Below are 12115 nucleotides of genomic sequence, written 5' to 3' on the forward strand. Positions count from 1 at the left end.
TCACATGCACAGTGCCAAGCTCACCATTCAGCACACACACACTCTCACACTACAGAGACATACTATTAAACTATTATACACACACAACAGAACATCTGTCTCCTCAAGCAGCTGTTCATTATATACATTCAGAAATATGTGAATACACTATTCTACACATGCTGCACACGACACACATATAGCATTAAAATGAGGACACTGAGAACATTGAGGTCTACTTAGCGCTCTTTTATTTGGTACGTAGGCATCAGTATAACCAAATGAAAACAGAATCAGAGAAAGTATCATATTCATTCCAGCCAAGGAACATTCAACAGTGACTTTACCCAGAAACCTGCAACATCTAGTAGATGTTTTTTTTTATCTTTACACTCTAGTGAAGTCTGTAATGTGCAAAAGTCTTAAGCCATCAGATAAATCTAAATGTAAATCCATTTTGTCTTATCTGAGCATGCAATTATTTAATTTTAAATTATATAATTAAATTATATATATAATTATCTATATATGTCAAACTATACTGCAAGTAAAAACCTTGTATCTCAATTTTTGCTGTTTTTCACTTTTTCCAAAATCTGAATCTGGCAGTTGTGTAAAATTTCAGAATGAATGGGTGAACAGAAATACTTCAAATAGATTTGCACTAAAATCTTTCCTCGGACCATGAAGATCTATAGTTTTTTCCCCATATACTGTATATACACTGTACCAGTCAAAATTGGACACGCCTCAGTGTTTTTTCATTATTTTAAAATGTTCTGCATTGTAGATTAATACTAAAAGCATCCAAACTATTAAGAAAAACATATAATTATTAAGTAAAAAAACTGCTAAACAAACTAAACTATGTTTTATATTTTAGATTCTTCAAAGTAGCTCCTCTTGCTTAGATGACAGCTTTGCACATCTTGGCAGGATTTTCTCAGCCAGCTTTGAGGTAGAGTCACCTTAATGTCTTTCAGATAACAGCTGTGCTGAACTCGTCAAGAGTTAATTATTTGAATTTCTTGTCTCTTAATATGTTTGAGAGCATCAGTTGTAAAGTTGTGATGAGGTAGAGTTGGTACACAGTGAACAGCCCTATTTGACTAATGAAATATAATACTAATTCATATTATGGCAAGAACTACTCAAATAAATAATGACAAAAATAGTTAAAAAAATGAAGGTCAGTCAATCAGTAAAAATTTCAACATTTGAAAGTAAGTGAAGTCACAAAGACCATCAAAAATGAAACTGGCTCTCATTAGCACCACCTTGGGAAAGGAAGACCAAGAGTTATGTCTGTTGCACAGGATAAGTTCATCAGAGTTACCAGCCTCAGAAACTGCAAGTTAACAGCTTTTCCTTCATAGTCTGAATGACTTTAGTATTAATTTACAATGTAGAAAAAAAATCTAATAAAAACACTGAATGAAAAGGTGTGTCCACACTTTTGACTGGTACTATATATATTATAATATTTATAGTATATATGTATAAATTAAATAAAACTTACAATTAAACTTAAAATAAATACATATTTTATCATTATAATGTTGAAAATATTATTACACAGAATTTTCATTATTTATCTTATCTAATCAATCTTTCTGAAAATTTTTAAATTTCTTGTCTGCTTAAGACTTTTACAAAATACTATGTATCATACATACAATTGTGGTCAAATATTTCCATACACTCAGTATGAACATGGGTGTTATACAGTGCTATGTCGTATAATCTGTGCTCTATATTTATAAGCTTTTTTGTATTAAATGTATAATGAAGACTTATTGTGCAACAGTCTAAAAAAAAAAAAAATAATTATAATCACTGAACGCCCAATATAACACTGATATTTCCATAACCATGGACTCTGAGTGTACAGAGACTGTTAACCACGCCACGCTCGGGTTTTGTTATTACGTTTGCAGGTTTCTGAGTCACTGAGACGTGTTCCTCGGCCCAGGTTTCTCCTCAGAACGGAGCTGAACGGTTTAAAGCTACTGCAGGTTTGGCTGTGAATAACACAAGTACGGTTTAAGAGAAACAGAAAATACAAACATTAAAGCATGTGTTCTCATTGGTACAAGCATTCAGTCGTTCACTACTTCACTCTACTTTTATCATTTATACTAAACAATAGACATGTTGGGCAGTCAACAGCACATAAAGCACACTCTAATAATGTTCCTATTAATTAACTTAAGACTGGCGTTTGTGACACTGTAAAATAGCAGCAAATGTAAAAGCACTGACAGGTAAATATACAGGTGAGGACAAGATTGAGGTACTGCATATCCTCAAAGCCTGTTTTCACAAGGTATTCTTTAAGCTTATTTTAAAATATGGCTAAAATCCATTTGTGGCCTGCGCAGAGACACTGGCTTAGATCTGGCTTTTAAACTGAGAATAAAGAGTTTTACATTATTAAAATTTTGTATCAGAGACAGGCAATTCAATAAGGAGTGAAATAACTTTATGTCCTACTTTGTTGCCATCAACATGCTATTTTGTTTTAATTCTCAAATTTCTACTCAATCTTCTCTCATTCTACTGAGAAACAGAACCAAAACATGGAAACTAAAATTGAAAAGTAAAAGCTTAAAAATTACATCATCAATATTATTATTATTATTATTATTATTATTATTATTAATAACAAGAGGATAACATTTAAAAAAAAATGAACTTAACAATATGTCAGTTTGGCAATATTTTCCATCTAAGCGAAAGAAAACAAATGGTGAGAGGGAAAACAAAAAAAAAAAGAAAAGTAAAACATTCTGCAAGAGAACTGCCAAAATAAATCCTCTTTTTCACTTTCTTCTGGACTCTGGGTCTCAGCCTTTTGACGTTTTTGTGTATTTCATCTTTTGGTATCATATTAGTTGCTTTTAATTAGCAACATGTTCTCACTTACAACAAACTGCGCTTACATGAACTGAATAATCTGATAAGTAATCTGATCAAAGCACTTGGGTAATCAGGTAATGGTAAAACTGGTAGATTTCTACTGTGCAATTGGATAATAATCTCATGAAAGCATGTGACATACTTTAAACTGTCACAGCTTCAGTTATCCTGGACATTTGTTTCACCGGCAAAAATAGCTTCTCCATTTTTCATATTTTCTAATAGCATTTTCAGAATCTTATTACACCTTTTTTCAATATTACTGCAAAGATAAGCGTTTTTTGACTAAGCAAAATTGGTTATGTCTGCATACATGCTTCACTTAATCAGATCTAAATAGGATCTAAATTGCTAAAAATATGATCTACATCTAGGAAATTGGACTGCGCTGTTCACACAAGCACTTGAATAATCAGGTAACCACAGAAATCTGATTATGATCAAATTATTGAGATCGTATAAGCGAAATTAGTGAGACCCATTAACGTCAAAAACAGCTCTTTATGTAGAACCTTTAAAAAAAACATTGACACTAAATTTACAACCTTTAAAACCATGACACTGTTCTCCTGTAACAGCAGTCACAGCATCTCTGAGTGGTACTACATATATACAGCAGTAGCATGACCAAATGTGAATGGTCAAAATAGAATAAACTTCTTTATAAGTTCTAATTACTACATGCTGTCATATTTTCTCCACTTAATTCATGGTTGTAAAATGCCAGAAATTCAGCAGAATTATACACACAACAATTCAGAGAAAAGCTCGACTAAACCAAATATAGAAAAAAGCACTGGTCACACATTTACGTGCTTTAGTCAAAAGAGAAGAATTCACATGAAATGTAAAGTTCATATGAGGTATTTGGTCACATTTCACAATGAATCATAAGACAATTATTTGGCCATTTTAACTTTCTACCATTAAAAACGGGAAAAGCGGTCATTTTCTGGTATCAACATATGAAAATATATCCAATATTCACTCCTTAATATTTTAAAAGTTTTATGTAATAATTATTTATCTAGAAATAGACATTTGTGGTAGCCATATAATGAATTTGTGAACTAAAAGTGTGAAGCTCTGAAAGGTTTTGAGTGGTTTGCTTTGGTTAACAGGAAGCTGAACTTCTGTTTGGAGTTTGGTTATCTTTTACTATCAGCGCTGCCCTTAAAACATGAAGACGAATTTTAACCTCTGAATGAAAATACAAACATGTTCTGAAAGAAAGATCTTAAAGAAAGGGGCGAAAACCACAACTATTTAGCATCTCATCTTTGGACGTCATTCAACTCAGCTATTTGGAGAGGTTAACAGCAGAAGGGACTAGTTTTGTGGCTTCCTTCGTAAAAAAACGAACACAAAAAATACTGTGTGGTACTTTTGAGCTAAAATAATCACCACAGAAACCTGGAGAAAAAAATGGTTAGTAAATACTTAAAAGCAATAGAAGAACTCCACATAAAAACCACTGGTCCTCAGACAGCCTTCCTACTGTGTTTGTGGTTTTGATAGGAAAGTGCTAGAACACCTCAGTCAGCCGCAGCAGTGCAGGCTGAAGGAATGATGCTCTTTCAGTCCATCCTTTCCTGTGGGGGTTGTTTTATAGGCTTTGTGTAAACGTACAGTATGTTGTAGTGTGGAGTGGACTGAACTCTTGTTCTCGTTCACTCGTTCTCCACAGGTCCTGTCTCCAGAGCATGCGCCACTAGCACTGACACACAGCAGTTGCCGGTCATTAGCAAGCACTCCCTCACACTTCCTATGTCTGTGGAGGTGAAAACTCACGCGTGTAAGAGCCAGCAGGTTCTCCAACAACACTTCAGAATCAGGTAAGGAGCTCTGAAGCTCTGAGGAAAAAGCTCCAGCTCCTCTGGGGAAAAGAGAGGCTTCTTGAGCTTTAGAAGCAATTGCAGTTTGCAGCAGAAGAGTTTGAGACACAGAAACACAGTGGAAGTCAGTCAGCAGACGAAGGCTCCTTTTGGCAAAGGCAGTACGGGCATTTCTTCAACACAGGCATTTACTGGATGGCACACAACACTGGCACTCGTGCACGAGAAACTTTAAAAAAAGGTGGGCAACACTCTGTCCCCACGGCTTTTGGTTGAGGTAGGAATGCTTAACCAGCAGAAAGGCAAGCGAATGGTTTACCTGGATCGCTCCGACATTTCTGTCAGGCTGAGGTAGCTATCTTTGGAGGTAATGGGTTTTGGTGCAGGGAAAAGGGGAGAGGTAGGAGAAGGGGGGAGACGGGAGACGAATGGACAGGAAGCTGAACTACTAGCCACTCCACCTCACTTTGCCTGCAGGCTAACATGGCAGTGATGATGATAATAAATCATCATAGGTTCATAAGGCTGTAGAAGACCACTGTACGGCATTTGTTTACTCAGGGTGTTTAATTTTTTTTGGTTCAACCTGAAAAGAAGCATGGCCTTCAACTAGAAGATATATTTTGGTCTTGATATACTGTATAAATTGTTGTTAAGATAAAGGGATAATGCACATAATTATATGGGGTCTAAAGTCTCAAATCTTACGTGATCTTAGGTGGTTAAAAAAGACAATTAATCAAGTTTAAGACCTAAGGTGGCCCAACGGCAGCAACAACTGAACTTCAACTGAAGATAAAATGATAAAATGCTTTATATCTCTACATGTACTCACTTACATTCTTTAGCAAGAGTTTTTGAAGAATATTAGAATCTCTTTTTGAAAACATTCATAAACATTAATAAAGCGGTAAAGACAGTGAAAAATTCATCCTTCAGCTGGTTGAAGCTGAGACTTATTAGACTATTAGTCTCAGGAGGGTGTGAACATATAGAGTAAGGCTTTGGTGAGTAAAGTGAGATGGAGGGGCTAAGCACAGCTTTTAGGGTGGGATAAGGATGGGGTTGTAGAAGGGGGTAGAGGAGAATTTGAGTATTTAACCTGTGCCAGTGTTTGTGCCTGTGGTTGTGCCAGTGTTTGTGCCTGTGTTAGTGCCCGGCTGGCAGCTGGGCTGCTGCTCAATCAGGACCTGGCAGTGTGGCCCTGCAGCCTGGGAGGGTGCTGTGCTGCTTTGAGGCTGTAAACACATATAACACAGAGCTTAATGACATTTCTACTGTTTAAACATCAATACAACAAATATATAGCTCTGGGGAAAAAAAAGAGACCACTTAAAAATAATGAGTTTCTTTGATTTTACCATATTAAAAACCTCTGGAATATAATCAAGAGGAAGATGGATTTTCACAAGCCATCAAACCAAGCTGAACTGCTTGAACTGCTTGAATCCCACCAGGAGGGGCATAAAGTTATCCAAAAGCAGTGTGTAAGACTGGTGGATGAGAGAACATGCCAAGATGCATGAAAACTGTGATTAAAAACCAGGGTTATTCCAACAAATATTGATTTCTGAAATCTTAAAACTTGAATATGAATATGAACTTGTTTTCTTTACATTATTTGAGGTCTGAAAGTTCTGCATCTTTTTTTTTATTTCAGCCTCTAAATGACAATATTTTATTTGGAATTTGTGAGAAATGTTGTCTGTAGTTTATAGAATAAAACAACAATGTTCATTTTACTCAAACATATACCTAAATGTAGTAAAATCAGAGAAACTGATTCAGAAACTGAAGTGGTCTCTTATTTTTTTCTTGAGCTGTACATAACTAAATATGTCTATAGCTCTAAAAACATCCAAGCCACAATAGTATGACCACCTTCTTGTTATGACATTGTCCATCTCCATTGTCCATCAACTCCACTGAATACATAGAAGCACTTTGAAGTTCGAGAATAAAGTTCTAGGATGCTGCTGGCTGGATATCTCTAGTTGGCAAATTAGTAGTCAGTGCAGCGGTGACACTGAGGTGTTTAAAAACTCCAGCAGCACTGCTGTGCCTGAGTGTCACTTACATCAGCACAACACACACTAAAACACCAACATGCCAGTGTCCCTGCAGTGCTGAGATTGTCGCACCACCCACATGATAGCTGTAATGATCCTGTGTGGTTCTAATCATTGAAGAACAGCGTTAAAGTAGGATAATAAAGTATACAGAGAAAAGCATCTGTAGATATAAAACAACAATGTGCTACTACATACTAGGCAGTAAGTGTAGTAAGAAGGATGTGGCCATAATATTGTGACTTGCAAATATATAAATATACATATATATATGGATGTTCAGTCCTTACCTGAGGCATTAGCTCTATAGCCTCAGAGATACGGATCACTCCCTCTTTAGGAGTTATCTCTCTCAGTCCTGCTGCTCCTTGGGACACAGTCCAGTCATCCTGGGTTCCCTTTTTGCAGAACAAACTACACACAGACGCACACACACAGAGCAAGCATATCAGTGTAGTCTGACACCAAAACCACAATAGTATTGATCTGTCTATAAAAAGCCTCTGCAGATCATGTTCTCCATTTTTAAACTGTGTGTCACAAAGGAAACCAATCCCAGATCAGCATTAATGGAAGCCTAAACCAAAACTACAGATCAGAATGAGCAGCCTACTGTATATTATAAATAGAGACTTACCTGCGCCTGTATGCGAACATCAGGAGGAGCACGCAGAAGATAATGCAGGCCATTCCAATGTGGATGCCTACCACTATGCCAGTCAAAGAACCTTCTCCATTCTGCTTGCAGTTACACATGCTCTGGCCTCCTGCACATTCAGACATTAAACAAAAAAAATCAGCAGTTTTTCAGCACAGCCAGACTGAAGACTGAAATTTGGGTTTTATCTAAAACTTGAGCACTTCATTTCATAAGATTCTAACTGTTCTCTCTAACTATACTCCAATTTAAAAAATCCTGAATGATTATTTAAGCAACCGAAACGCAGTGTTCTGCAATTTTCATTCATTTCTCCCAAAGGCTGAAATTGTAGTGGCTGAGAATTGCTGAGCACTTGAAGTCTCTGTGGTGACAACTCAGTGTGCACTTATCTCCCTGTTCATTTCCATATCGTTAGTCAAAGAGAAATAAGCCAGCCTGTAATTAACAAGCTCATTTACATGGAAGATTTGCAGTTATCTGAAGAGAGGGAGATTATACCCGGCCCCACCTGCTCAACATCAAAATCTTAAAATCTGCTGCCAGTTTATAATGCACTGTTACTCTGGGAAAACACATGCTTTGCAACAATGAACTTGTGCAGCAAAGATCTTGTGTTCCTGTGTCTTTGGACAAGACAAAAAGTCAATTTGGGCCATAATACTTACACTTATAGAAACACAGAAACATAAAACACAGGCTCTCTAATGTGCCTTTAACCTGACTATAAACAGACTATTTCTAAGCACACAGTACATTTGTTACTGCATTTCAGTGTAACACATTTGTCGAAAACAAATTTCAACACTCATAGTATTATTTAAGACTAGCAAATTTGCTATGCAGAACAGTGAGGTATATATTTAAGGTAACAGAGAAGAGACATACTGATATCTGAAACTCTCTGTCTCCACTAAGTGTTTGGGAAACCTCACTACACTGTGAATTATTCTCTTGGAAATAGTTAGTAAATATCAAATACCTTGCATAAAAACTATGCTGAACTGTGTGCATGTGGCGTGTGATTCTTACCAGCACTGTTTTTACCCGCTGTTCCAGTCTCAGCAAGAGAGACCAGCCGTTTGTTGCTGATACTGTCTCCATTCCCATTAAATGCGACCAGCTGAATCTCATACACTGCTGCAGGCTCTGTGAAACAGTGTACAAATTAAAAATAAAACGATTAGATTTTTAATAAAGCTTATTTCAGATTATCCCTATTCATTTGTATTTGGATGCATGTGCTTCTTTTTGCACTATGGGGTATGAAAAATTAACCACAACTGTTCCCCCTAAAACTTTACAAACAATAATATGAATTAAATAAATAAGAATTTTTAAGAGAACATTAAGGCCAAGATGAGGGGTAGTATATGTTGTAGATATTTGGTACACATCTTTAAGACTAACCAAGGTGTGAGATGGTATGTGTGTTGATCTGGCCTGGGAAGCGCTCCTCTGGTCTGAACTGCTCCTGAGGCACCATGCGGTAGGACAGCTTAAAGCCCTCCACCTTCCCTGGTTTACTGGGCAGCTCCCAATACACTTGCATCGCTGTGCTGTTCAGCACTTTCGTGAAAAAATTGGGCATGCTGGGAACTAATGAGAGAGAGAACGGATTTAGAAAAAGATTTGACAGTGACAATTATGACATTATTACTTTTTAATTTCTTACTTTTTATTTCTAAAGGCTTAAATTGGTAATGAATGTTCATTATAGTATGTATTTTTAATAGCAGACATTCTGGCCTTCATTAACACAGGTACCATGTTGATGTCTGGTGACTTACCGCCCCCTAGTGTTGTGGCAATGACAGTATTGGACTGCTGGCTGGCTCCCAGGGGAGAGTACGCTTTAACATAGATGGAGTAGGTGGTCGCTGGTTCCAGGTTGCTGAAGTCATGCTGGAAAGTGTCCTTACTCACAGCCTCCTGCAGCTCTTTACTGTCCGGCTCTGGGGGTGAAATAATTATATGTTTTTAAAGCCAAAAAAGGCACGATCCTAAGCAAATGTGAAAAAAATTCCCAGCTCATCCCAGTTCTTTAGAGTGTACTGTTGTTGCAAGGGTATAAGATATTCACAGTATGGAAAAAATCAAGGTACTACAATATTCAGTGTTTTACATTTTTTAGTGTTTTTTTGGTTAAACAAAAGCTTTTCTACAAGGTTAAAATGTTGTAACACATTTTTAATGGAATTATATGTTTATAAATGTTTCTCCTTAAAATATAAATTAATAAGAAACCTGGCTATAAGTTGAGGCTTTTTGATCTTTTATATAGTCGCAGTACAAGGAAAAGCAAGTATCTTTGAATTTTTTCCAAATTATATTTTTCTACATCATTTGAACACACAAACTGTCCCTTACACTGTGTCAACATTTCTTCAAATAGAAATTCTCCTAAATTAAATTAAATAAACTCTTTTTACACTTCATTTGAAAGTTAAGTTTTTTCTCTCTCCTGTAAAGTTGCTATGTTTTTTCTTGGACTGTGATTATATTTATTATGGATCAATTAATTGACTGTAACAAGTTTTTTTGCTTAGTTGCAGTTTTTCCAATACCAGTATTAAATAAATGTATGCAGTACGATATTCCCTTTGCCTCTTCATATTTTCTTACCACCAAGCATGCGGATGTGCAGCACATATCCAATAATCCCATCGGAGACATGCGGCTCTGGCTGACTCCAGCTCAGCTGCAGGGAGGTGGGTGAGAGAGGTGTAGCTGTCAGGTCCTGTGGAGCCTCTGGGAGGTCGTTGGATTGAGAGACAGCAAGGCGGGCACTGGCCTGGTTGGTGCCTGCAGTGTTCTCAGCTATGCACTGATAGATGGCTTCATCCTCGGCAGTGATCCGTGTTACAGCCAGAGTGCTACAGAGCAACACACATCAACAATGTCAATGCAGTAATGTACTACACCTATATATTACAATCTATTTATAATGCATTTATTTTGCTAATTATATAAATACATGATAGAAAGTAAATAAAGATCAGTGGTTACTTGTTGTTGTTGGTGAGTTTGACGTTGTCTCCAGGTGTGAGGATCTTGCCATTTTTGAGCCAGATGAGGTGAGGCTCCGGTACCCCCTGAGCCTGGCAGGTAAACACTGCACTGCCTCCTACTGGTTTGGATACAGACTGTGGCCACTGCAAGAACTCTGGAGGAGCTGAGAGATAACAAAAAAAAGGTGTCATGATTTAGGTGAGCTGAGGTATGGCTCTTTGGTGTGCAATATCAGAATCCTTAATAAAACAGCAACTAAGCCAAACTAGATCTTATCACTGCCATAGGCTTCATAAACTATGTTGATTTAAATCCCAAAACAAAGATTTCTTTGTCAGGTGTAAAGATGTGAAGAGCGGGATGGGTCAGCCCGTGTCCCTGACCCTCGCTGCAGAAAACACAATTCGTTGACGTACACTCCACCTGCAAAGACTCATATTCTCCAGCGCCTCATTCAACACTGATCTATGTCCACTCCTGACCTGTTGGGGTCCAGAAAGATCAGCTCAGCCTCACACCCCAGGCAAGGCTCAATGGGTCAACTGGGAGTGGTGGGTAGATGGAGTGGGGGATAGGGGGAGAAAAATGGAGCGGTCCATCTAAAAAGAAGCCATTAATCATCGGCATGATGGCTTTAAGGCCCAAATCCCCTCAGGCCTAAATCTGCTTTACTGAGGTCAAACTGTAGATCATTTTTACACTACATCCATAAAATTGTGGCATAATATTGGTGAAAATCCTAACAAACGCACACATGCAAAGATTTAGGTCTGTCACAATAATTATGTTATCGACTTATTGCATGATAAATTGAAAGGCCGCTATCATTTTTGTTGATCTCAATATTACCCATTGTGTTTACTAAGCAAAGAGACCTTAATAATGTGAATGAACTGGCATTTTATAGGTCAGATTTTCCTTTTTATCATCCAATTTCACTGTCAAAATAATATTATTAATTATAAGTCCAGTACATTTTAAAGGGTGCAAATACATTACTATGCTATTATTATACAACAATAATAGCCTAATATATCCCAAAATAGTTATTGTGACAGGCCTACAAAGCATTAAATCTATAGCAAATCTTCAGTGTGCCAATTGACATGCAGCGTCAGACTTATTTTGGGTGTGTTCTACATATTTTGCTGGGGTCAATGTCTCTGAAAGAGAGAGGGAGAGAGACAGAGATGCAGAAGAAGGATGTGCAGGTTTTCTGTTTCTCCTCCCAAAGCCCATTGTGACTGTCAATAGGGACCACTCCACTAGCTGCACTCCCCAACCTCTACTGAAGAGCAAAGCATACACTTAGACTAGCTTGTGTGTATGTGTGTTCAGAGCTCATTTTAATAGCAGTGTAGTGGTGGACGGGGGGTGCTTTTCTTGTCATAAATCCACCCTATCGGTCCAGCCAAGCAGCTTGGAGAGCTCTTCACACTTGAACTTGAGCACAAGCATTAACTCTGAAGAGCTGAGTGCTCAGCAAACAGACAAACTGAACCCAGTTTGAGCTTCGTTACAGCTCGGAGAGATGCTGTCCTCATCCGTGAGGCTTTGTTGACTGACTACACATCCCTCTCAGGCTGAATAGACCAGGTTGTTAAAACAGTTTGCTGCTGAGATAGGACGACTCAAGAGGCTCC

General features: G+C 37.5%; 1 protein-coding gene across 2 annotated transcripts in view; it reads right to left on the reverse strand.

The window, feature by feature from the left end:
• Positions 1 to 213: 213 nt before the first annotated feature.
• Positions 214 to 12115, reverse strand: part of LOC103038418 (immunoglobulin superfamily DCC subclass member 3) — a 29560-nt gene continuing 17658 nt past the window's right edge. For both annotated transcript variants that reach the window (XM_049480602.1, XM_049480601.1), the window contains 8 exons: positions 10470 to 10635; positions 10086 to 10336; positions 9251 to 9415; positions 8871 to 9059; positions 8493 to 8609; positions 7440 to 7569; positions 7093 to 7216; positions 214 to 5971 (listed from right to left, as the gene is read on the reverse strand). In XM_049480602.1, the coding sequence (XP_049336559.1) occupies positions 5831 to 5971; positions 7093 to 7216; positions 7440 to 7569; positions 8493 to 8609; positions 8871 to 9059; positions 9251 to 9415; positions 10086 to 10336; positions 10470 to 10635 (1283 nt within the window). In that variant the 3' untranslated portion in view covers positions 214 to 5830. The remainder of the gene's footprint in view (positions 5972 to 7092; positions 7217 to 7439; positions 7570 to 8492; positions 8610 to 8870; positions 9060 to 9250; positions 9416 to 10085; positions 10337 to 10469; positions 10636 to 12115) is intronic.

The sequence above is a fragment of the Astyanax mexicanus genome, chromosome 6, assembly GCF_023375975.1.
Source record: "Astyanax mexicanus isolate ESR-SI-001 chromosome 6, AstMex3_surface, whole genome shotgun sequence".
NCBI lineage: Eukaryota > Metazoa > Chordata > Actinopteri > Characiformes > Acestrorhamphidae > Astyanax > Astyanax mexicanus.